The 25700-nt window shown below is 39.5% G+C and overlaps 1 protein-coding gene across 1 annotated transcript in view; it reads right to left on the bottom strand.

The window, feature by feature from the left end:
* KLHL14 (kelch like family member 14) overlaps nucleotides 1–25700 on the bottom strand; it is a 109485-nt gene that overhangs the window by 62044 nt on the left and 21741 nt on the right. Inside the window, exon 2 of the mRNA XM_052660565.1 lies at nucleotides 15302–15423. Within this exon, the coding sequence (XP_052516525.1) occupies nucleotides 15302–15423 (122 nt within the window). The remainder of the gene's footprint in view (nucleotides 1–15301; nucleotides 15424–25700) is intronic.

Genomic DNA, 25700 nt, shown 5'->3' with positions numbered 1-25700 from the left:
TTAAATTCTAACCTTATTTGGAAATGGAGTTTTGGCAGATGTTATCAAGTTAAGATGAGGTCATACTAGATTAGGGTGAACCCTAAAGCCAGTGACAGATGTCTTTATAAGAGAAAGGAGAGGAAGATTTAGACACAGACTCGGAGAAGTGGCATGGGGGAGAAGGCCAGGTAAAGACCAAGCACAGACCGAAGTGGTGAAGCTGCAAACCAAAGGATACCAAGGACGGCCAGGAGCCACCAGAAACTGCGAAAACGCGAGCAAGCATTTTCCCCTAAACCAAAGGATACCAAGGACGGCCAGGAGCCACCAGAAACTGCGAAAACGCGAGCAAGCATTTTCCTCTAAACCAAAGGATACCAAGGACGGCCAGGAACCACCAGAAACTGCGAAAGCGCAAGGAAGCATTTTCCCCTAGCATGTCTGGACACTTAGATTTTGGACTTCTCATCTCCAGACCTGTGAGAGAATGTGTTTATTGTTTTAAGCCATCCAGTTTTGGGTACTCTGTTACAGCAGCCCCAGGAAATGAATACAGCAGGTAACCTCTATGAAAAAGCAGGGACTCGTAGGAGAGAATAAGGTGAAGTCATGGCACCTAGAAGAGAACCCACAGGTGGCTCATTGGGTGTTCTTTGAATTGAGTTATTTCATGGAGTCACCTCTTTTTAACCTTGCTTAGAGGGGAACAGCTTTGGGCCAGTAGAGCTGGGGTGGCAGACAGCTCTCTGTGCTGTTGATACAGAAGCCATTCGTCACAAAGGGCTATCTAAATTTAAATTCATTGAAATGAAATAAAATTAGAAATTCAGTTTCTCAGTTGTATCAGCCACGGTTAACATGCTCCATAGCCACACAGGGCTCCTGGCTGCCATATTGGGTTGCGCAGTTACTGAACATTTCCATCACTGCATAAACTTGCATTACACAGCACTAGATCACATTGGCACTGTAATAGGATTTATTTAGGAGGCAAATACAACAAGCAGACAGGTTGTGTAGAAAAAGGAAAGCGTCATACTCTTGTAATCGAGGTAGGCAACCCCATCATTTATGAAGGACAAAAGGAAAAGTGAAGATGGTAGAACTGATACTCGGCCAACTGCTCACAGGATATCTCTCTTGTTGAATGGTCTATGGTTTTCTTCTTAAAGTCACCTGCTGCTGCTGCTGCTGCTGCTAAGTCGCTTCAGTCGTGTCTGACTCTGTGCGACCCCATAGACAGCAGCCCACCAGGCTCCCCTGTCCCTGGGATTCTCCAGGCAAGAACACATCCCTGCTTTTCTGTAATTTGGACAAAGGATATTTTATTCAATTTTTGTAGACTGAAAATTAGTACCATAGAAAACTAGCCTGTATCCAATGCCAAACATCACTATAGAAGAGTATGGCTAACTTTACCTGCATCTGGTTGAGACATGCCTCACATGGAATTGGTTAATTTTTTGATCCCTCAATACTGTGAAGGAGGTAAATGCTACAAAGCGACAAATGAGAACAAGAAATACGTGAGCTACACAATCTCTCTCCTCCTCTTCAGATCTAATCATACAGATGAATAAAATTGCTATAAAAATACCAAAAATAAAACTAAAAACAATGACTGAATCATTTTTTTTAAATCTCATGTACTCCGTGTTCAGGTAGCAAGAAATTTAATTCCAGTCCAACCAGTCTCCTGTGATTTTTTTTTCCCCTTTCATCTAAGATATTTTTAATGCTCAGAGGCGTTATAATAGAAAAGCATGTATTTTTGCCTGGTTTATACCCATCATCCTTACCATTACAACAAGACAAAAGCATTAAAGTAAAATTAATCATGTCAAAAGATTTTAGCAAAAACAAGTGAGACCATGCATAAAGCATCGCTTTGTCTAGTGTGAAGTCACGCTCTGATTAAAAACATATAATGAAAGTGAAAGTGATACATCATTGCCTTAGCAGTAGGATTTTCTGAAAGTGCTTTGCAGTTCTCAACATAAAAATGTGGCAAGATTTTTGTCTTTGAAACTTACAATGATTATTGTTCTAGCTAAATAACTGGAATTCAATCTTAAAATCTTTTCTTTAAAGAAATTAAGACTTAATGACCAAAATACAGCCTGTCAGTAGGATTAATAGTACACACTGAAAGGAGCAGTAGTTTGGCTTGACATCCAGACACAGAGATCAGAAAGTATCTGCTCAATATTCCTCTTTTACAAAGCCATCTTTAATGCCAGCTAATATGGTCAGGCCTTTAAGATATCTTCTGTGAAGCACAACTGTTTGCTTCATCAAAAGCAATCTCACTAATAAGTATTAAAGCATGGTCACAGAGTGATCATTCCTCCATAATGGAGTTGTTTTATATATGTTACACAAAACCAAAAATTCTAACTGACCAGATATTCACAAAATATAGATTTAGCTCCTTGATGCCACCAGGGTTATGTTGTGCGTCTGAAAAAGAACAGTGTGCTTATTTGCACTTTCCTTAGTTACTCGTCTATTCTGACAGAGTTACTTGCATATAATAACGCTCCCCCCAGGTTTCTTTTCATTGTTTTGTTGTAAGTTTTAAAGTCATTTCAATTCCTTTTTATCATCTCTATTGATGATAGAAACCACTCTGTCCTATGGGAATTATGTGTATCTCTATGATTTAGATTTATATCTGTTTTGTACAAACTATATAAATGTATATTAGCTGGCATATAATAAACACAAGAAATAGTAAAAATTACATAAACTCAGACATACTTAAACTATTTGTGGGAAGTCAAAATTAGAAAAATTCCCTTTCAAATGCCTTATACTAATATTTGGAGTATACTTTAAATTTTTTCCTATAATATACAGGTTTGTAATCTTCTATGAATAAAGATCTGTCCCAACAATAAAAGTCACATTGATGCAGGAAGAGATAGAAAGATGCATGGAGCAGCTGTGACTTCTGACAGATAACTGCTCATAGGAGAAATGAGAATACTTTGCTTGAAGAAGATGGAACCAAATATTTGTTGAACATAAGAATGCACTGTTGTAATCATTCAGGCTAGTAAACAAATTTTTGGTTATTCTTTATTTGAGAGCTTGGGAGGATTTCATTTCTCCACCTACTTTGAAGTTAGGCGTGGCCAGGTGATTTGTTTTTGCCAATAAAATGTGTTAACTCTTAAAGAGTCAGTGTGACTTAAGAAGCTTAAAGAGTCAGTATGAAATTTTTCTCTCCCCTGCCTTGGCAACCATAATAAGCCAAATAGTAGTGGAATTTCCATCAATATGAGTACCGGAATGAGAAGAAATGGAACAGAGACCTAGGTAACTTATTACAGACATGTGATATGAAAAGAAAGAAATCTTTACTTATAGAAGCCACTAGGGTTTAGGGATCGTTACTACTGTCTAACTTAGCCTAGCCTCTAAAAGATACATGCATTGGTACTAAGAGGACCCAGGAGCTGACGACAAGGAAACTGACCCTGGAAGGTGGAAAGATGGAAATGCACGTTACGGTATGGAAAACCACTTTGTGAACCCTCAAAGCCAGTGCTCTGGGACAACCCAGAGGGATGGGATGGGGAGGGGGGTGGGTGGGGGCTCAGGATGCAGGGACATGAGTGCACCTATGGCTGATTCACGTTGATGCACAGCAAAAACCACCACAATATTGTAGAGTAATTATCCTCCAATTAAAATGAATTAATTAATTTTAAAAATTTTAATAAAAATATAACATATCAAAAAAATTTTTGTTTGCTATTACTTGGGTGGCTCATGGGTTACTTAATAAACATCCACCTCCAAGAGAAGAGGTTAAAAAACAGATATGAGAGATATCAAAAATGTTGATAGTGTGTATTGGTTGTTGTTGACTGCACTTGGCTAGATCTACAAAGAAGAGATGATCTCACAAAAAAAGTCTGCATATTTATAAGTAGGATTGAAAGAAATAGTCTCGAAAACCAGGAGTGTGAAACATTAGAAGAAGCAATGCTTTTCAGACCCATCTGGGAAAAGGTGAAAGTGGAAAGAATTTTGAGCAAAAGACATAAATTCAAACTCAGCTTCTGTCTATCAGTAGAGGAATGGATAAGGAAGGTGTGGTACATATATACAACAGAGTACCACTCAGCCATGGAAAAAAGAGAACAAAATAATGCCATTTGCAGCAACTGGATGGATCTAGAGATTGCCATACTGAGACATGTAAGTCACACAGAGAAAAACAAATATCATGTGATATCATTTATATATGGAATCTAAAAAAAAGGTACAAATGAACTTATCCACAAGATATAAATAGAGTTACAGATATAGAAAACAAATTTGTGGTTACCAGAGGGTAAGGGGAGGAGGTACAAACTGAGAGACTGACATATGCATAGTAATATAGATAAAACAGCTAACTAAAAAGAACCTACAGTTTAGCACAGGGAACTCTGTAATGACCTCCATGGGAAAAGAATCTAAAAAAGAGTGGATATAGGTATATGTATAACTGACATGCTTTACTGTACCCCAACTGTACTCCAACAAAAATTTTAAAAAGCTGTTACTGACAAAAAAAATAAAAGTATGGCTTTAGAGTTCAGGGTTTCTGAGCCCAAGCCACCCATTTTCTTTGCTTGGCCTTGCAATAAACCTCCCTCTGCTCTAAACTAAAAAAAAAAAGTGTGGCTTTCACTGTGATTTTACTACTTTAGAGTATCTTAGGAGAAAGTTTCAATGAAGGGTAAGACATCCAGTAAACTCTTCTAACAGGGAAAAGAGTAAAAAGGGAACTTCCTCAGTAAAGCCAGGTAGATATCCAAATATATAGAGTATTAGGAAGAGAAAAGAAAGAGAGAGATGAGAGAAAGAAATGGGATAAGGAAAAAAAAAGGAAAAAGCAATATAAGAAGTATATCAGAAAAGTGCATATGGTCATTGGCCATGGGGTAGATGGGAATATAAGAAGACAGCTGAGTTTATTTAGAGGGTGAATTACCCAAAGACTCACCAGTTTGGACTACAAGAGGCTGTGACCATTAGTGACTTAAAATAACCATCTGCTACATCTCTTAGACATGAAATGTACTTAGAAAATTCTTCCACTCCTAGGACGTGCACAACCCTCAGATAAGGAAGAATCTCCCATACGGTGGAGCCATGCCATGGAGAACAAAAGATGGTGAGCAGAATTATGGAGGACTCTCATCAAGGAACATACCTTTGGATAGTCACCTTTCCAAATGCCTATTTGGTGGGGTTGCTAAGGTGCTATGCTCTTTCTAAATTAAAGAGTTGTGCTCAACTTGTGCCTAATCCATCACTGTGCATTATGTGCAAGGGAGCCAGAAAATTTGTCTCTTTATTTGGTTTCCAGATCAAGTGAAAGTGTGAAAGTGTTAGTCGCTCAGTCAGGTCCGACTCTTTGTGACCCCATGCATTATAAGCCACCAGGCTCCTCTGTTCATGGGATTCTCCAGACAAGAATACTGGCATGGGTTTCCGTTCCCTTCTCCAGGGAATCTTTCTGACCCAGGGACCGAACCCAGGTCTCCTGCTTTGCAGGCGGATTCTTTACCATCTGAGCCACCAGGGAAGATCAAGAGGTGTCTCAAATAAACCCTGTGACTGAGCTGAAATGACAAATGTCATTTTTAACTGCCAGTGCAAGATACTTGCAGCTCATTCTTGCCCCTGCTGCACTGATGGTTGTTACATGTTAAGATGGAGCCCAGTAAGCCTGGATCCCTGAAGGATGCCCTCTGCCAACATGTGCTGGCATGTAGCATGAGTGAGAAATAACTTTTTTGTTGATTTAAGATTTTAGGGTTGTTTGTTACCACAGCACAATCTAGCCTGTCCTGATTGACACACAGATCTTCAGGCTAGAAATAGAAATTTCATTCTGAATCAAATGTGTGTCTTCTTCAAATGGCTAACAGACATATGAAAAGATGTTAAAAACCACTAATTATCAGAGAAATGCAAATCAGAACTACATCACACTGCTCAGAATGGCCACGATTAAGACGTCTACAAAGAATAAACACTGGGGAGAACATGAAGAAAAGAGAAATTTCCTACACTGTTGGTGAGAATTTGGTTGCTGCAGCCACTATGGAAAACAGCATGGAGGCTCCTAAAACTTAAAGTAGAGTTTCCATATGATTTAGCAATCCCACTCTGAACATATACCCAGAAAAACTACAATTAAAAAAGACATGTGCACCTCTATGTTCATACCAGTACTATTTACAATAGCCAAGACATGGAATCAACCACATGTCCATCAACAGATGACTGAATAAAGATGTGGCGTATATACAATGGAATATTACTTAGCCATTAAAAGGAATGAAATAATGTCATTTGCAGCAATATGGATGGACCTAGAAATTATACTAAGTGAAGTTAAGTCAGAAAGAGAAAGCAAATACCATATGGTATCACTTATATGTGGAATCTAAAATAGGACACAAATGAACAGGTTTACCAAACAGAAATCAGACTCAACAAAAGTAGAGAAAGTAGAGAACTGACTTGTGGTTGCTAAGGAGGAGGAGAGTGGTGGGTTGGGGGTGGGGGGGGATTGTGAGTTTGCAGTTAGCAGATGCAAACTACTATAAATAGGATGGCTGAAAAGCAAAGTCCTAGTGTATAGCCCAGGGAACTATATTCAATACCCCATAATAAACCATAATGGAAAATGATATACATATATATTATATATACCATTTAGCAAAGTCACTTTGCTATACAGCAGAAATTAACATTGTAAATCAACTATACTTCAAAAAAATTAAGAAAGATATGTAATTAGATTAAAAAATAAAAGAAAACATATAACTATTACAAAAAGAAAAAAAAAAGCATGTCTTCTTTCTCAAATCTTGGATCATAAGAGCAGAAGATTCACTTCTGTCTAGTTGTAAAACAATACAAAATGGAGTCAAATAGAATAAAAATGTATCAGGGGACAACTATATTCCAGATACTGAGCCCAGAGCTTATATTATTTTTACTTAACTCTCACAATAAATCTAAGAAGTGAGTATAATTATACCTACATTGTGGGTGACAGCGATCAGAGATGAAGCAGGGGGTGTATTTCTATTTAGATCTGTCTGTCCTGAAAGATGTGGCTCTGCGTGTGCACGCGTGTATGTGCGTGTGTGTGTGTGTGAGTGTGTGGTTTCATTTTTGATACTGCTACCAACACAGATTTAAGCTGTCAAGAAATCTTTCTTCATAGAGTTATGGCTTGTCAGTAACCTTACATGCAAATTTCATCACTTGCACCTCCTAATTTGCAGATTAGTCCACAAACCAAGATTATATTCTTGACCTCTAGGGGTAGGGGATTCATTCAATTAACCTGCAGCAGTTCTACTCTCTGAACATGGAACTGATCCCAGTGCCTCGGATCCGTTTAGACTTTCGCGGGTGCGATGGGTCAGCACAGGTTAAATCCCATTCATCTGCTTGGAGTCTTGACTAATAGCACCTGTTGGTGAGATAGATCGGTGTGGCCTGAGGCAGCCCTGTCTGATGAAAACTCAGAGACCAGTGTTCTGTTCCTCATCCTACCACCAAATCATCATGTGACTCTGGGTGCAACACCTCTGCTCCGTCAGTCATTTAAAGTGAAAGCCAACGTCGTGAACGTGCTGTAGAAAGTGCCTACAGGATCTGGTTTCTGCTAATCTCTTTTAGCCCCACGACATGTGTTTCTTTCCCTCACTCTGAGTTTAGCCAAGCACCTTCTTTCTGCAAGGTCTTAAGTGTTTTAGTGGCTAACTTGTGTCTGACTTTTTGTGACTCCATGGACTGTTCCCTGCCAGGCTCCTCTGTCTATGGGATTTTCTTAACTAACCTGGGGGAATCGTCTCTCACATCACCTGGGCAGCTGGCTACCAAATTCTCACCAACAGTGTAGGAAATTTCTCTTTTCTTCATGTTCTCCCCAGGGTTTATTCTTTGTAGATGTTTTAATCATGGCCATTCTGACCAGTGTGATGTAGTTTTGATTTGCATTTCTCTGGTAATTTGTGGTTTTTGAACATCTTTTCATATGTCTATTGGCCATTTGAAGAAGACACACTTTTGATTCAGAATGAAATTTCTTCTGTTCTCAGCTCACGTGTCACCTTCTTTGGTGATATCATTCATGCCTCCTACACTAGATCTGATCTCTCCATTCCATGATCTTATATATTTTATATCCTTCCTTCAGAGCTCCGTCACATTTTGTTATTATATACTGCTATCTGAGATTCTTTATCTAGTTTACTTTTTGTGTTATATTGGAGTATAGCCGACTGACAATGTTGTGATAGTTTCAGGTGAACAGCAAAATGACTCAGCCATACATATACATGTATCCAGTCTCCTCCAAACCCCCCTCCCATCCAGGCTGCCACATAACATTGAGCAGAGTTCCCTGTGCTCTACAGTATGCTCTTGTTGGTTATCCATTTTAAATATAGCACTGTGTACCTGTCGGTCTCCAGCACCCTAATGAGATTATTTATCAGTGCTGATTCCTCCAGTAAACTCTAGGTTTGGTGAAGACATGATGCTACTTGCTTTGACTCAGCATTGTTTTTTCTGCATGTAGAGCAATACCTGCTACACAGAAGGTATCAACTATATTTGCTGAATGAATGAAATTAATGTGCAAAATGAGAGGGCTGAGTGACAGATCATTTAATTTTTCAGGGCTCACATTCAGTGGTTTGCTAGACTTTGTCTGCAATTTGCTAGGATTGACACAGAGCAAATCTGAGCTGCCTGTATCACTCATACCTCCACGCCAGATTCAGTAGCAAATACCGCAGCTGGTGTGTAAAGAAGGCATCATCAGAATTATTGGTACCCATTCTGTCCTCTGGAGAAAAAGCAATTGCTATATTCAAGGGAGGTATATATAAACCGGAAATAAAGCCAACTGGTTTTTCTAGGCACCCAACTTACTTGAAATACAGTATTTGGAGTGACCACAACACATATTTTTTTAAAAAAATCTATGAAAAATCCACTAATGCACCGGTGCATGAATACACAGTAGCAAATAATTCAAGATATATAGCAATGTGCAGCCATGGATCCCAAATTAGAATTGAGCTCACTGAAGATAAAATTAGATGCTAACATATTTTAAAAGTCCAAACAGAACTCTCTCTCCTTTTTCTTTGTCCAAAGTCCTGGAAATCATTACTCAATGAACTGAAATTCAAAATTCCAAGCTAATAGAGAATAACTACCATGCTACTTTTTTTAAAGTAGCACTTTAAATCACTGTGTTTAGATCACTGTGTTTTCACTAACAACAAAAACAAAAATGAGAGGCATATCTCTCCTCTCGGTTCTTACTCTTGAGCCTATCTTAGCAATTCCTTGAAATGGTTCTGTATAATACGGTTCTTGGTTAACTCCCCATTTCCCACCACATACTTCCTCGACCTCAGGCTCTCCTATAGATACACAAATTCATTTCAGTTTCTAGAAGGCTCTCTTGCAACTCTCTTTTGCTTTTTGGCACTCCCAATATGGGGCCCTCTTATTAAAATACTTTATCATTCATCTCTTGTTAAAAATATTTGTTTATTCATTTATTTATTTGGTCTTGGTGCAGTACTGGGGGCTCTTTAGTCACAGCATGCAGGATCTTTTTAGTTGCTACATATGGGGTCTAGTTCCCTGACCTGGGATTGAACCCAAGCCCTCTGCACTGAGAGCTCTGAGTCTTAGCCACTGGACCACCCGGGAAGTCCCAATCACCCACCTCTTTGCATCAATAATTCCTACGCATTTTTCTCAGTTTTACAGAAGGTCACTTTTACGGAAGCCTTCCTAACCTCCTATGTTTAGATGAAAGGTACTTTCTGGGCTCCCATGTAAGCCCAGCTTCTCCTGTTTATTCCTCAGCACAGTCTTGCTTTCATTGCCTCCTTGGGTTCTTGAGAGGAGATTTGATCACCTTCTACCTTACCACCTAGCACAGAGTGGGTATTCAATAATTGCTTGCTTCATAAAAGGAATAAGGTCTGCAGTTAAGTTTAAATGCTTCCCAGGCATTTAGAGTAGTTCTGGAAGTACCTAGTTCTTTTCTGAGGTTCTTCTGCAAAGCAAAATGCACTATCCACAGACTCTACCTAGCTGTCTAGAAATTAAGCTAAACAAGTTGTGGGTTTTGGTTATGGGTAATAAAGATAACACGAATAAAGGAAACATAAAGGTATAGAACCCTCAATTAAATTTACTTTTTATTTCTTTCAAAGCAAATCATCATAAGAAGTGATTATTTTGCACTAACTAGCCATCTCCACCTCTCTAATATATCCTCAAAGAACAGAAATGAACTGAAATCAAGAAACAGAAGCCCAAGAAAGGAGTCCAATTAAATTGTCAATGTGCAGGTTTATTATTCCCCGAATAACCAGCAATTAAACCATTCTCCATTGCTCAAATATTGGCTAAATATCAAATCTACATTTATCTTTTGGAATTGAAGTTCAATGTCTGATGCAAGATGTGTTTTCTCAGTATTCTTTCTTTAACATTTATGGAAAATATGTTGGTTTTTTTTTTAAATCAAGCGTCCACCAGCCTCTCATCTCTGCAACTCTTCTAAATGAAATTGATGACACCCAGCCCTCAAACTATTCCTGCATGGATAGGATCAAGTTCAAGGTCCTCCACAAACCAGACAGGAAGCCCAGGAAACCTCTGTACAATGGTTCTCTTTATTTTCTATGACTGAAAAAATACAAGTTCCCAAATCCTTGCACTACCAAGTAGAGGGCAGAGTTGTAAATTGAGAGGAAGAGGAACAAAGGCGGTTCTCCCGCCTGCTAACAGAGGGATCTGAAAGCGGCCAAAAGGAGGAACACACCTTTCTAACTCAGCTCTTCTGATTTTCCTTCTAACCTTACTGAAGGGAAATCATTATCAGCACGTGGAGAGGGAAATCTATATTTTGAAATCCCTTTTCCTGGAATTGCTCAAGGAAAACAATAAGAAGCCCCGAATAAGTAGAATCTCTTATTTGAAATGTCAGCAAAACAAGGTCAATTTCAGGGAAACACTTTACCCACCAGTAAAGACAATGGTCAGTGGGGAACCCAAAGAATTGACAGCCCCTCAGTACCATCTCATGAGAAGGAAGGCAAGCTGCTTCTACACGAGGACTTCGTGAAAACTTTGATATGTCAGTCATACATTACAGCAGTTCACAGCAGCCGCAGGGACCATTTTCCTTGATCTTTACAGGAAGGATTTTAAGGCCTGCAAAGTGCAAGAGGCACGCTCTTTGCTTTGGCCATTTTAGTATTCATGTCTCCTGTACCGCTTCCTAATAAGTTAAGAATGAAACGGGAGACTGCGTGCAGGAGTGAGAAATGCAAGAAAAGCAGTACTGTAAAATAAAATGAACAAAAGTGCATTTCAACCTCCCTTTCACTATTAACAGTCAAGAGAAACAACAATGCCAATTTTCTTTTAAATACTTAACATTTCACACTTAGAAAAGGACTTAACCTTCATTTTTACAGGGTATTTCTTAGTATGTTGCTGATAGAGGCTGGGGAGCTGTGTTACAATTCGTAATGTTAATTTTATAATGTTATATAAGTGATTTTTTTTCCCAAAGAGAAAGATAAAAATGAAAGCTGTGTTAGCATGTTACCAAAACAATCTTTTTTTGAGAAAGATAAAAATGAAGGCTGTGTTAGCATGTTACCAAAACAGTCTTTTCAGGGAGAATAAGTGTTCCCTTTGCTGTTTGGGTAGACCAAGCCACTGGTTAGCTAGACTATTGAATTTTGTTTTCTTTATGTTAGGTAGAATCACCTTTTCACTTCCACTGACCTCCACCATATTCAATTTATTGTTATTTGTGGACCCCTTCAGATAGTGTTTCTAAAACATAAATAACACAATAGAATAAGAGGTAAAGAAAGTTGTGACTGACTTTCTTCTTAATTCTTCTTTTTCTTATTATACATGTGTAAGGGGTATGACTCCCATAAGTGGGCATCTGTGCACCCACCTGGGGATGACATCCTTCTGAAAAAAAGCATGTCTGTGAGACAGGCTAGAAATGCTCAAGTCAAGTGGGCAAAGGATTCTACGATTCACAGGCTCTAGGTAATCTCAGATTTTAGATTTCCGCTGGTTAACTTATTTGTTAGTTCTTATGAAGAAAGTCATTCAGTACATAAGCAGACTCCACACCAGGAACTGTCTGCAAGCATTAATTGGCATCTTCAACTCCCTGCCAACTGGCTTAGCAATTCTTTGGGGTGAAAGAAAATGACCATGAGCAGTTCTGCAATCCCTAATATTTCATTAGATTTGGGGAGAATTTGGACACCTTCTTATACAGTAAGAAAACACTTTTTCACTTATTACTGGGGACTTCCCTAGTGGCTCAGCTGCAAGGCAGGAAATGCAGGTTCGATCCCTGGATCAGGAAGATCCCCTGCAGGAGGAAATGGCAACCTACTCCAGTATTCTTACCTGAAATCCATGAAATGAGAGCTACAGTCCCATGGGGTTAGATGGCCCCAACAGTGTGGAAATTGATCAGTTAACTGACATATTTAGTCAAATAAGATGCCTTAATTAAAAATTACAAACCAGCAGCAGAAATCATCCAAATAGACTGTCTATATTTCTCCCATAAACCTGAAAAATATGCTTTCACACGGGACCATGTAGTCACAGCCCAGAAGGTAATAGACTTGATTTCTTAAAGTGCAAGCCCAGTGAAATGAAGAGTATCAGTAGAGTAGACATTTATTTCAAAAGTTATGAGCCTTCCTGAGTATAGGAAAAAAGATCCAAGAGTTTTGAACATGTTTCTATTAGAACTTTTCTACACATTAATGTCTTTATTTCCTTCCAATTTCAAATCTGATGGAGTCAACAGAACCCATTTGTCTTTTACTTTTTAGTCTGAAGATGTCTACGTTCAACACATGAAAACTAGAGAAAATGGTCTCCCTACTTCAAAGTGGTGGATTTAGTCCTGGCTCTGTTAGGACGTAATTTGTCTCCCCTCCGCTTGGAGAGCTTGAGTTGACTGATACCTTGAAAGTACAAAGGTACATCCAGTCCTTGTGCCAATATTGGTAGTAGTGTTACAACAATAGCAATAACATTTCCAATTTTTTGAGTTCCTGCTGTGTGCTTGATGATTTACTAACACAATTTTATTTTAGAAATACTCAAAGGATGCTGACAGAATGAATAAGCCATTATTCAAGACATTTACATGACTTGCTCAAGGTCACAGACAGGGGTTCAAACCTAGGTATGACCAACCCAAGTTCATGCTTTCTTCCTGCACCTCACTAAGTAAAGAGCTAATCAGGCAATATGAGGAACTGAAGCAGGGTGACCCTATGTTCTGGTCCTACCTGTTGTCCCAGAAGAATTAACAGATCCCCATTTCAGACTCTAAGCTTCCCATGTTGAACAATAAATTGGATGAGCACTCTCTTTCTGAACAAGGCTTGAAACAGACATAAGACTCCATAAGTTGTTCATAATGTTTTAATTAGTCTTTTTGCCTTTAATGAAGGCCTTCAAGCCACTAGATAATTGGACCCTGCCTGATGTACCTGGGAAAAGAGATGTATTTGTGAGTGAATATCATTTATTGTTTGGGTCTAGTATCTCCCTGTCCCCTGGCCTCTGTTTCTGTCCTCTTTCATCAAGAATCTACCTTCCTCTTCCCTCTCGCCTCCTCTGGGTATCCACCTCTCATTCTGTATAGACCTTCTCTATTGATCAGGTATCAGAAAATTGATTCTTTGGTTTTACTTTAGCTTGAGTTTCTGATGCATCTTGAAAAACACAGCTTGGTCACTCATGTCCAACTCTTTGTGACCCCGTGAACTGTAGCACGCCAGGCTTCCCTGTCCTTCACTATCTCCCAAGTCTGCTCACACTCATGTCCATTGAGTTGATAATGCCATTCAGCCATCCCTGGTCACCCCCTTCTCCTCCTGCCCTCAATCTTTCCCAGCATCAGGCTCACTCATTCAGATGTTTCAACTACTATGAACAGTATTTTGTCAAAAAGAGAATGAATATCATTTGAGGGTATCTCTAACTTACTTTTGTTTTTTTCTTTCCTAATCTGGCAGCTACCCTCCACTACCTCATTACGTAACAACCAGAGTGTGTAGGTGTCCAGGGAGCCTTCCCATTGCAGTTTTTGGACAATGCTACTGCAGGTCTGCAGGTTTGCTGGAGTAAGCCAGCTGCAAAATATATTATTCCAAGCAGTCCCTCACATGCCTCTACTCCTCTCCTGCATTTATGGGCAAACTGTTGTCCTCTTTCTATTATTTTAAAGGGCTTTCCATAAGAGGAGAGGAAATGACTTTTTAAAAAATCTGCTAAAATATATAACTGCTTCAAAAGACACATGCAACAAGGAAATCTAACTTTCACTTTGGCAGGTTTTAAATGTATGGCTTTGATTTATGGATCAAAATTGCTCATTTATTATTTTATCTATACAGCTCTGGGCAATTTTGACAGTTAAAATTTAGTTTTATTGACCAGTGCAGCCACTGTGCCCATGAGGGGACTGGTGCACACAGCCTGCTGCACTCAAGAAACGATGATTTTTGATTCCATGACCGAGTCAGATTGGGAATCATAACCGATGTAACAATAAGTTCCAAATCTCAGTGCCCAAGGCAAGAGGTTTGCTGTAAAATACAATCACCCTTTAAGGAAGGGAGGAGAAGAATCTTGGGTGGAAGTCTGCAAGCACAATTTAATGCAGTCGGGTTAGGACTGGGGTATCTCTGTCCATTCGAACAGTGGACATGGGAGCAAGTGGCGCAGGGGAAGGGGGTGGTTTTCTAAAGACTGGGGACCACAGCCTAAAGGTTAATGAGCAAAGATGCCTCTAAAGCAAACCGAATGTTAATTACAGAGACAATGAACTCAGCAACCATTTGGACCTGAGGAAATTTACTAGCTGACTGCTGTTCAGCAAGCTTTCCCTTTTCAAAGAGCAAAAACATAACTGAAGAATTTCTCTTGAAAGACACACAAGCAGACAGACCAACTTGGTGCAGTGATTTTAGGCCAGTTTTTCATTTAAGCCTCTTCCCACTACCCAATTGGCCACCTCTGCAATGTTAATTTAGTCTTTCACTCTAGACCTCTCGTGATACATTCACAGACTTCCAAAGGGTAACAAATCAATAAAATGTCTAATTTGATTAACCATGTTTTTGAATTCATCGAGATAGCTCTACGTTGAAATAAATAGGTGGGTAAATAAAGAAAGAAAGGCACTCACTTGTGAGGATTTTCCAGGTCTTCTTTTCATCATCGTAGTACTGAACCAGATTGCTGGGAAGCCGGTCTGGCCCAGGAGGCAATCCACCAACCAATAACAGCATTTTCTTGTTAGAGCGAATTCTTCACCCAAAACAAAAGAGGAGATGAATAACCACATTATTATAGAGCCTTTTTAGTGGCAACAAAATCATAACCGTCAAAAGAATGTTCCCTGCCTGCAGATTTCTATTTCATTTTTTTCTGTTTCTTTTCCCATTCATTCTCAACAAAAGTTTTTTTTTTTGAACCAAGCAAAGAAATGATCAGAAGCACGGCATATCCCCATACTCAAGGAATAATAAGCTCCTTTTATGCAATTTGTTAGAGGTTCATTCTAGAACGACCTTTTTCTTATATTATCCCTTTAAATCATCACTCTTTACAGCTGAGTACACATGAAATGCTCTGGAGTTGTACTAAGGTTAAGCATTAAAGTTGCATGTCAAAAATCGTATTAGTCAAAATCATTATTATAAACCATTCTCCACTCAAAGAACCTTGAAAAAATTAAGGTTATGCAGAGAGTTTGTGAGCCAACTCTTTAATCACGCAGCGAACTTCAAATACCAGTTTGATACAATTAGTAGCATAGGGGCTAACTGGGGTGGGTTCACCAGTGCCAACAGGACTTTTTGTTTAATTTAGCTGAGACTTCTGCCTTCATGCTCTTCCCAGCTCTTCCTCTCCCTTCCCCCATTCCCGGGCACCACTGGCAACATAGCAGCACCAACTGGTAAAAATGAGACTGTGAGGTTGTTCTGAGCCTCCCCAGAGCAGAGCCCTGCCAATGCTTGCCACTGATCCAGCGGCATGAACTTGCTCAACTGTGCAAAGTCACTCTAATTCCCTCCCTCTGTTTTTCTACCTTCTCCCCCCAGGGGGCAACCACTGAAAGGAGTGACTACCCACCCATCAAGAGCTGGCAATTCGCTGCTATTAACCGTGACTGTGATTCCCAGGCTGCCTGGCAGTTCCTGAGAACAGGCCTGCAACATCTCATATGCAGTAAAAGCTATAAGATGCACCCTGCCCTGCACACTTGACCTGATGGATGTGCGATCCTGGGAACAGTAATGGATTGAGCTCACTTGCGATTGGAGGGAGAAGGGGAGGCCCAGACCCCCACAAGGGCCCTGCTGGTTTAACGGTCTCTTTACATATAATTGAACTTCTCATTTACCTGAAAGGCTGAAGGTGGTGGTGGAAGAAATGCAAGAACCATGATGGAGGGAGTAAGTCAATAAATGTAAACGGGTTCCTCTTAAATATGATCACCACCCACTGTGTGTCTCCGAATCTATGCTTACATGCTCATCACGGTTGTTCTGATTCAAGGATGCTTGGCGAAGTATGCCCTTGTGGAGAAGCGCTGTTTGTTGGTTAAGAACCTAACATTCAGAGAGTTAACTTAATACAGTTAATGACATTTCCATGGGAAGGAAGGGAACAAGAGAATTCCTTTAATGAAACACTGGTGCCATTGAATGCTTCCTGTATGGCTCATCAGAAAAAAAACGCTTTCTGGAGAAACTCGTATTAGGGACTCATGCCTGGGGGCAGCTGTATTTGTAGAATATTTAATGTGATATCAGCTTATGATATTAATTTTGTCACAAACAAAAATAAACTCAACTATTTTGATGTTGAAGTACTTTCAAACTATACTCATATATCTTACAGATCAGCAGTGAAAGTGAAAGTCATTCAGTTGTGTCCAGGACTCTTTGCAACCCGAGGTACTATACAGTCCATGGAATTCTCCAGGCCAGAACACTGGAATGGGTAGCCGTTCCCTTCCCCAGGGGATCTTTCCAACCCAGGGATTGAACCCAGGGCTCCCACAATGCAGGCGGATTCTTTACCAACTGAGCCACAAGGGAAGGCCATCATACAGGCTATACCTATATGAACGTGATCATATAGATCAGTAGTTGGAGAACAAAAACAATAGCAAAAAGCTCCATATTTTGAGGATTTCAGTCATTAGGGAGGTTTGTTGAGAAGGGTTAAGGAAACTCAGTGGAGTACATATCTCTCTTGTACTTGCAAACGATACATAATTCACGTGCCGTATCATCTCCAAAATGTCTGGTTACTGAGCTAATATAAGACTATTTTTTGTTGTTCTGCAGTTTTAGCCGGAATAATCAACCACTCTGTGAGTACAAGATGACAGCTACTGTGTTTTTAGACTGATCTGATACACGGACGTGCTCTAGACTGAAAGCAGGCGTGCTTGTGCTTTGCTGCTCAGTTGTGGCCGACCCTTTGAGACCCCACGGACCGTAGACCATCAGGCTCCGCCGTCCAGGAGGATTCTCCAGGCAAGAATATGGGAGTGGGTTGCCATTTCCTCCTCCAGGGGATCTTCCCAACCCAGGGATCAAACCTAGGTCTCCCGCATTGCAGGCGGATTCTTCACCGTCTAAGTCTGCAGGGAAGCCCAAAAGTGGGGGTAGATGGACCAATGTCTACCCATTAGACATAGAGGCAAGGATTCACTGGAATGGTATGACCAAAGTCAATTACCACATGGTAATTTGGTCTCTGCTTTAATATTTAAATAAATGTACAGCTTTAAAAAATGTGTTTCAGGAGTGACTAAGGGAGATAAATGCATGGGTCAAATGATGCTCAAGTAAGGGTGTTTCATTCACTGATAAGGCCAGTTTCCCTGGACCAGTCCCACTGGTGGTTTTCAATACCTCCTGAGACGGACCATCTCTCCAGATGAGGAGAGGATCAAGGGTCTTTGTCATTTCTGCCCAAAGACCCAAAGAAGATGCCCAAAGAAGATGGAGAGTCTTTGTCCTTTCTGTCCCCTACAAACTGGACTGGGATTATCAATTCATAAGCCACTGATCAGCTGGCAAACGGTAACAACTGCCATCCTGCCAGCAAAGACATGACTCAAAGTATTAGCTGGCAAAGCAGCTAGGAGAGACTCCACATCAACTAGGACATGTCTCTGAACCAGCCAGGCCTTCTGAAGAATTACATGGAAGGAAAGGAAATCCCCCATTGGCTGCGTGCTTTCTGTAAGAGAACAGTGCTCTGAGGTCATTACAGTGACCTCCCTGGTGAGTGAAGACATATTCTAAAGCTTTTGGACTGTTACATTTATACCATCATTCATTCAATTTATGGCCTTCTTACTTGGAGTATTTTGTTCCTAAAGCTTATGTTACTCCATGTTCCAACCTGATATTAATACTATTTAACTCTAAACAAAGTTTAATACTCTACCTTGTGAAGGTGAATCATACAGAAAGCAAACGCATGTGAGAAGAAGCACGGCACAGAACACATGAAACAACAAAATGCATTTGAGTGGTTTTCTTGGCCTTTTCTCCATTGATTCTCAGAACGGCACTGTCTTAGGTATAGTTCACTCAATGGGAGTAAGAAAGTTCTTAGAGTCAAATAAAGTGGCAGAAACAGTGTTCAGACCTAGATCTTCTAACTACCAAGTCACTGATCTTTTTAAAATTCAAAGCACTTAAAATTTTTTTATTTTAACATAAATTCTGGTTAAGACCCAGGTGACCTGGATTCTAAGGCTAATTTTGTGATTTAGCAGCGCGACTTTGTATAATTACTCGGCTTCTTAGAGCCTATGTTTTCTTATCTTTAAATAGAGGAGTAATATCTGATCTGCATGAGGATTATATGAAACAATGAAGTGAAATGTTCTATGTAGACTCTAAGGTAAATGATTATTAAATCAATCTTTAGTATTGACAGTACAGTGTAGGCTTTATTTCATTATGCCAAACCTGATTAGTTAAAAAAGAAAAGTGGTATTTTTCCCTGAGATTCTTGTTGAGTTCATATATATAAATACAAGCTAATTAAGAGGATTTCACTACCTAGCTGTTATCTTATAATTGTATGTCCTTAGAAAATTATCAATTAAATTATAATGGCTGTCTTTAAGCCATTTCTTTGTTATAAGAAAATATACTTTGGACATGACATAAAACTGTGAACCTTTAAATAAAGAGCCAAATAAAGAGACCTAATAGAGATTACTCTACATTTCTTCTTTCTTAAGAATAAAACAAATGAGAAAAACCAACACATATTTTACTTTGATATAAATGCAATGTCAACTATTCAATTACTCCTAGAAACTAATACACGTGAATAATTCCTGTGGAAAAGCTCCCATTCTTTTTACAGTGTGCAATTATAATAGTGACAATCACAATAATGACAGATAATAATGAATGCATATCAGATATTGAAACCTCTGATTATCACGCCATTTATTTGATGCGTGTGAACTTCAACTTGAAAACACCATGAAAAAAGATACCTTGTGAACTAGAAAAGTAAAATTAGAAGGACCTGAATTAACTTGCTGAGGGGGCCTTCAATTATTCTCTTCTAAACAATTCCAGTAGAGCTTTACAGGTTTAATTTTAGATTAGACAAAATCTACAATATTGCAATAGAGTTCCTTTATATGGCAACATAGTATACTTTTTAGAAGCTCTTTACATAGGAAAGTAATTTAGCCAAACTTAATCTGTTCTCTTTAAGTCTGTTAATATTTTAAAAATATTTATTTTCATTCCTCATCTTTGCACTTCCTAGACCAAAGTAATACATTTAAAAGGTAAGTAATTAGAGAAACTTAAAGAGCTGAGAATGTCATGATTAATAATACAATTTGGATGCTTTCGGGTTCTTAGATTCCTGCTTAGAAAAATATAAGGTTAGAAAGGCAATGGAATTCGAAGGTCTCCTTTGTTCCAGCTCAGTAATCACCCAACATTTACCATGTGTCACATTTGTGCGTGTGTGCGCGTATGTATGCGTGTGTGCTCGCGCGCATAGGTACTTTGGTTCCGGGGATGAATGATTGAAGAATAACCTAAAATCTCCTGGTATAAACAAATTTTTCATCATACTGGTGTTCTAAGTATGGTAAAGTCTCATTTATTTATATTTCAGTGATTTGGAACTTTAATAATTGGGAAACAGGCCAGGTAAAGTTTTCCTTCGCAGGATACATATAAAAAGTTTTTATTAACTAGGTTGCAAGAAGAGTTTTAACCAATTTAAGAAGTCAGTTGGTTTGCTGGCACTTTAGAGCCACCCACCTACATTTAGGGTAAGTTCTTTTTAGAGATAACAAATCATTCTCAACTATTTATTAAAGAAAATGTTCTACAGTATCCTGAAGAATCATTAAGTCAGAGAATTAAAAGAGATGTTTAAATTCATCTTCTTCAGCAATTCCCAAACCTGGAAAGTCATCAGAATCACCTGAAGGGATTAAAAAAACTCAGATTTTTGAGTTAAATTCTTAGGTCTCAATTTCCGGAAGTTATGTTTCAGTGGGATGAGGTCTTAAAAATCCATAATGTTACAGTTCTCTGGTTGATTCTGACACACAGCCAGACTTCAGGCCATTCATTTGCTGCAGTTCTCTATATAATTTAGAAATCCTTTCAATAGTTTTTTTTTTTAAATAAGTAAACATTCTTATTAACTTGGAAATTTATAAGGAAATGGATCTTAGTTTTTCAAATGCACTCTACTGTGGAAAGCTATTGGATAGTTGTGTTAAATCTATTTTTTCTTCTCCTGATGCTGAGCTGAAAAGTCTTTCACAGAAAAAGAACAAGTGCCCGGCTCTTTGTCATGGCACTTCTCCAATACTGGAAGATAGTTGCTATGTGTCTTCTCTTTTCCATGTTGAAAATTTCCCTTTCTTTCTGAAAAAGTTTTAATTTTCTTTACTACGCTGTTCACCTTCTTGAGTATTCTAGACAATCATTGTCCCTTTCAAAAATGTGAAGGTCAGAACTGTATACATATAACAAATACAATATGTGATGGACATACTTGTTTTAAGGCTTTCCAAAATGACAATGGTCTTTCAGCTGGCATGGCACAGTATTGGTTCCTGTACAGCTTCCAGCTGATTACAAATACAGATTTTTTTTAAAGCAAGACAAGCCAGGTATTTAAGTCAGTTTTTCCCCTATCCTGTATTTCTTTTAGTTAAGTATTTTAAACATCAATGCATGACTCTTTTTAAATGCTTGTATATCCTCTACTGATTGAGGCTTTGTTTCATTTGTCATTTAACAATTACTGAGTTTCTACTATGTTCTAGTTTCTATTGTGTTTTAAACACTAAAGATCATAGTGTGAACAAGAGGAATAAATTCCCTATTCCTCTTGGTAGTTACTTCCATCCTAGCGGGGACATGTATTGGAAACATCATGATTCTCCAAGGAGGACAGCCTGGTTGTTAAGGGTGTAGGTCTCACAATTAGTGAGACGTTTGGCTTCCACTCTCTTGAGATGGGGCTTCCCAGGTGGTGCTACTGGTAAAGAGCCCAGCTGCCAATGCGGGAAATTTAAGAGAAGCAGGTTGAACCTCTGGGTTGGGAAGATTCCCTGGAGGAGGGCATGGCAACCCACTCCGGTATTCTTGCCTGGAGAATCCCATGGACAGACGAGCCTGGCGGGCTACAGTTCATAGGGTTGCAAAGAATTGAACACGACTGAAGCAACTTAGCATACACACATTCTGAAATGAGTGACCTTGGGCTAGCCTCTTTGCCCTGTTGAATCTCATTTATAAAATTGGATAAGAATAGATCTAAAGCATAGGTTTGTTTAACGCTCAGGGCTAAAAAAACCCCCCCTATATGTATGTATGTATGTATGTATACAAACACACATACATGTAAACCATTTATAACAGTGCTAATTGAATGCTATCTATCACCATCACTTTCCTCTTTGTCTTTCTCCTTCCCATCATTGCCATATCATCAGTGTAGCTATTCTTTTGTTTAATTTGCAGGTTGATAAGCGAGTATCCCATGTCCCCATCAAAATTTTATTACTTAAAAACAATAGCATCACATTTCCATTGTTTACATATTTTAATTATCCCAACTCATTCTCTCTGAAATGATACATAAATATTTGAATTTTTACTCTGTAATTCCCCATATACGGTCTTTAGAAGTGTGTGTTTTAAACAAATATATAATGGAAAAACTAAGCAGTTTTGAAGTGGCAGTGTAAATGGGGGTAAGTATGTGCATGCTCAGTCGTGTCTGACTCTTTGCGACCCCATGGACTGCAGCCTGCCAGGCTCCTCTGTCCATGGGATTCTCCAGGCAGGAATACTGGAGAGGGTTGCCATTTCCTTCTCCAGGGGATCTTCCCGACCCAGGGATAGAACCTGTGTCTCCTGCGTCTCTGGCTTTGGCAGGTGGATTCTTTACCTGTAGATAAATATTACCTGAGCCACCTGTAGGTGATAATTATTCCATCCTTCAAAAGCCAATTTTAATATTTTTAAGATTTATTTATTTTTGGCTGCATTGAGTCTTCATTGCTGCATGCAGGCCACTCTCTAGTTGCAATGAGCAGACTTCTCAATGCGGCGGCTTCTCTTGTTGCGGAGCATGGGGTCTATGTGGACAGGCTCAATAGTTACGGCTTGAGGGCTTAGTTGCCCCGAGGCTCGTGGGATCCTCCCAAATATCCTACCTGTGTCTCCTGCTTTAGCAGGCAGATTCTCAACCACTAGACCACCAAGGAAGCCCCAGGCTAAGTTAATTTTAAGAGTCAGCCAGATCTGGATTTAAGTTCTCTTTTTTTACCACTTCAGATATGGTAAAGGTATTACCTTAGGCTGGTATTCAACACCTTGAAGCCTCAGTTGCCTCATCTGTAAAGTGGGAATGTTTTGAGTGTTAAAGTCATCTAAGTGTAATGGTTGAAAAGAAATGGCTGTGACTCATAAATAATAGAATCACCTTCTACAGCCAGTCTCTTCAGCAAAGGAAAAGCATTTTGTGCTGCTCTTGCCTTCAAAGATGGATGCCTCTGCACAATGAGCAGAGACAAAATTGATGCTCCCAACATAATCCAGTAGAGAGAGGCTGGAGAAGACAGGAAGAAGTTTTAACTGTTCCCATGACTTTTCAACTTTGGTGAAGTTTGCTAACCCTAGAATGGCTTAGTATTTTACACAAGCATTGAGTCAAGGAGGCATTTTGTATCTAGGGATACAGTAGTAATGTATGGTAGTGACCTGAGAGGCAGCAAAAACTGGGAAGATGTAAACACCACTTCCGCCCCCCGCCCCGCCCCCCCCCGCCGCGCCGTCCTCCACCCCCCACCTCCGCCGCAGGATTCACAGAAACTAGGTTTTGAATTTCCACAGGCCATGGGATTGGAGGGGTCCGTAACAAATTTACCAGATTTTTAGCAGATCTGAAAAGCCACCAGATGACATCTGAGTTGCATATGGATAATATTTATATAGTCCCATAGTAATCAGGGTTTCCCAGGTAGTGCTAGTGGTAAAGAATACTCCTGTCAATGCAGGAGGCTCAGGAGACATGGGTTCGATCTCTGGGTCAGGAAAATTCCCTGGAGTAGGAAATGATCCCACTCCAGTACTCTTATCTGGAAAATTCCACAGAGGAGCCTGGTGGGCTACAGTCTATGAGGCTGCAAAAAATAGGACATGAATGAGTGACTGAGCACCGAACACACAGTAATCAATCGATGAATGGCAACTATTATTATTATGCATCATTTATTAACCTTATAAAGCACTCATTTGAAAATGCATCTTTGGAATTTTGGCATTTTCTTTTATTGCTTGGAAGCCTTTTCAGATACTATAGATGCATTGTTTATAAGCAGTCAGAATATTTACTGCATAAGCAAGTTAACAAAAATATAAAAAACACTGGGCTTCCTGCAATGGTATTGGTCTAGATCTCATTCATAAATTCAACCCACTCACTCCTGGCTGCCAGCTCCTCGTTAAGGAAGTCTCCAAACCTTACGATATCCAAGTCACCAGATTTTACAGTAATCTTGACTCTTCTCTCATTTTCCTGCTATAGTCAATGTTCTATCAAGTCCAATGCTTTATGGATTCTGGAGCTGTAACACGTATACACCGCTATATTTAAAATGAATAACCAATAAGGACTTCTGTAGAGCACAGGGAACTCTGCTCAATATTCTGTGGCAACCTAATTAGGAAAATGATTTGAGAAAGAATGGATACATGTATTATGTGTAACTTAATCACTTTGTTATACACATGAAACTAACATAACATTGTTAATCAACCAATATGAAAATATGTCTCTCTTCATTTCAACCAGACTGCCAGTAACCTGATTCAGCTGGGTTGGCTTTCTCTGGAGCTGTTTTAACTGTGATGTCCTTGCTTTGTGAGCTTCTGCTCCCTTCTAATCTAACCTACATGCTTTGTCAAATGAATTTCAGCAAAGCCTGACATTAATGATCAGTTACGTCAGTCCTCTTTTTTATAAATTATCAAGGAATTCCCCATCGCTTATCCTCTGTAAAATACACATATCCTCCACGTTATAACCTCCCTTTTTCTTTCTTTATCTCTCTCTTTTTCTCATAGGTAAGTGCCTTGCTTGAGATTCTTTTCAGGAATAAAATTGTGTCTGAGTTAAGATCTGAAAAAACATGAAAGACAAATTTAAGGAGGAAACTGCTTAGACTCTGGGGGAAAGGTAAACAGAAGAAGATCCTGTATCAGTGGCCAGAAGGAGACTTTTTGCAAATCAGCTAGCCTTCCCTAAACTTCCAGCTAGAAAGGTACCCAAAAGTCCCCAGAGGAGAGCTGCTACCTTTTCTTAAATTTTTTCCAGAGAAGTAAACTCCCCGGAGAACGTGTTCCAGCTGATTTGATGTTGTATTTAGGTTTCTTTATCATAGCTGTTCTTGGTAATTACACAGCAGCTTTCCCTCGAAGAGCCTTTAAATAGACCTGCTAATGCCTCTCTGAGGCAGGAAAACACAGAGTACCATTATCCCCATTTAACAGATGAAAGAATAGAGGAAAAGGGGCTTGGACACCTTTTCCAGTGCCTCAGGATGGGTTTTATTTCCTCCGTTTCACAGAGGAAATATCTCTAGGGCTTTCTCACGCAACCCTTCTGTGATTTTCAAGTATGGCTGAAAATGCCTTCACTTCTCAACTTATGACACGAGGTCACCCCTTTCTCCCAGCAGCTACATGGTGACTGGAGAATGTCAGCCGTGTACAGTACTTTCTGGGCTTAGTCGTTCAGTCATGTCCGACTCTTTGATGCCCTGTGTATGGACTGTAGCCCGCCAGCCTCTTCTGTCCATGGAATCTTTCAGTAAGAACACTGGAGTGGGTTGCCATTTCCTACTCCAGGAGATCTTCTAGATGCAGGGATGGAACCCGCAATTCTTGTGTCTCCACATTAGCAGACAGACTCTTTACCACTAGCTACCTGGGAGGACTATACAGTATTTGTTGTCTTTGTTCAGTTGTTAAGTTGTGTCCGAC

The sequence above is a fragment of the Budorcas taxicolor genome, chromosome 22, assembly GCF_023091745.1.
Source record: "Budorcas taxicolor isolate Tak-1 chromosome 22, Takin1.1, whole genome shotgun sequence".
NCBI classification, from domain to species: domain Eukaryota; kingdom Metazoa; phylum Chordata; class Mammalia; order Artiodactyla; family Bovidae; genus Budorcas; species Budorcas taxicolor.
Note: the sequence above shows the minus strand (reverse complement) of the source record. Positions and strands in the feature narration are given on the sequence as shown.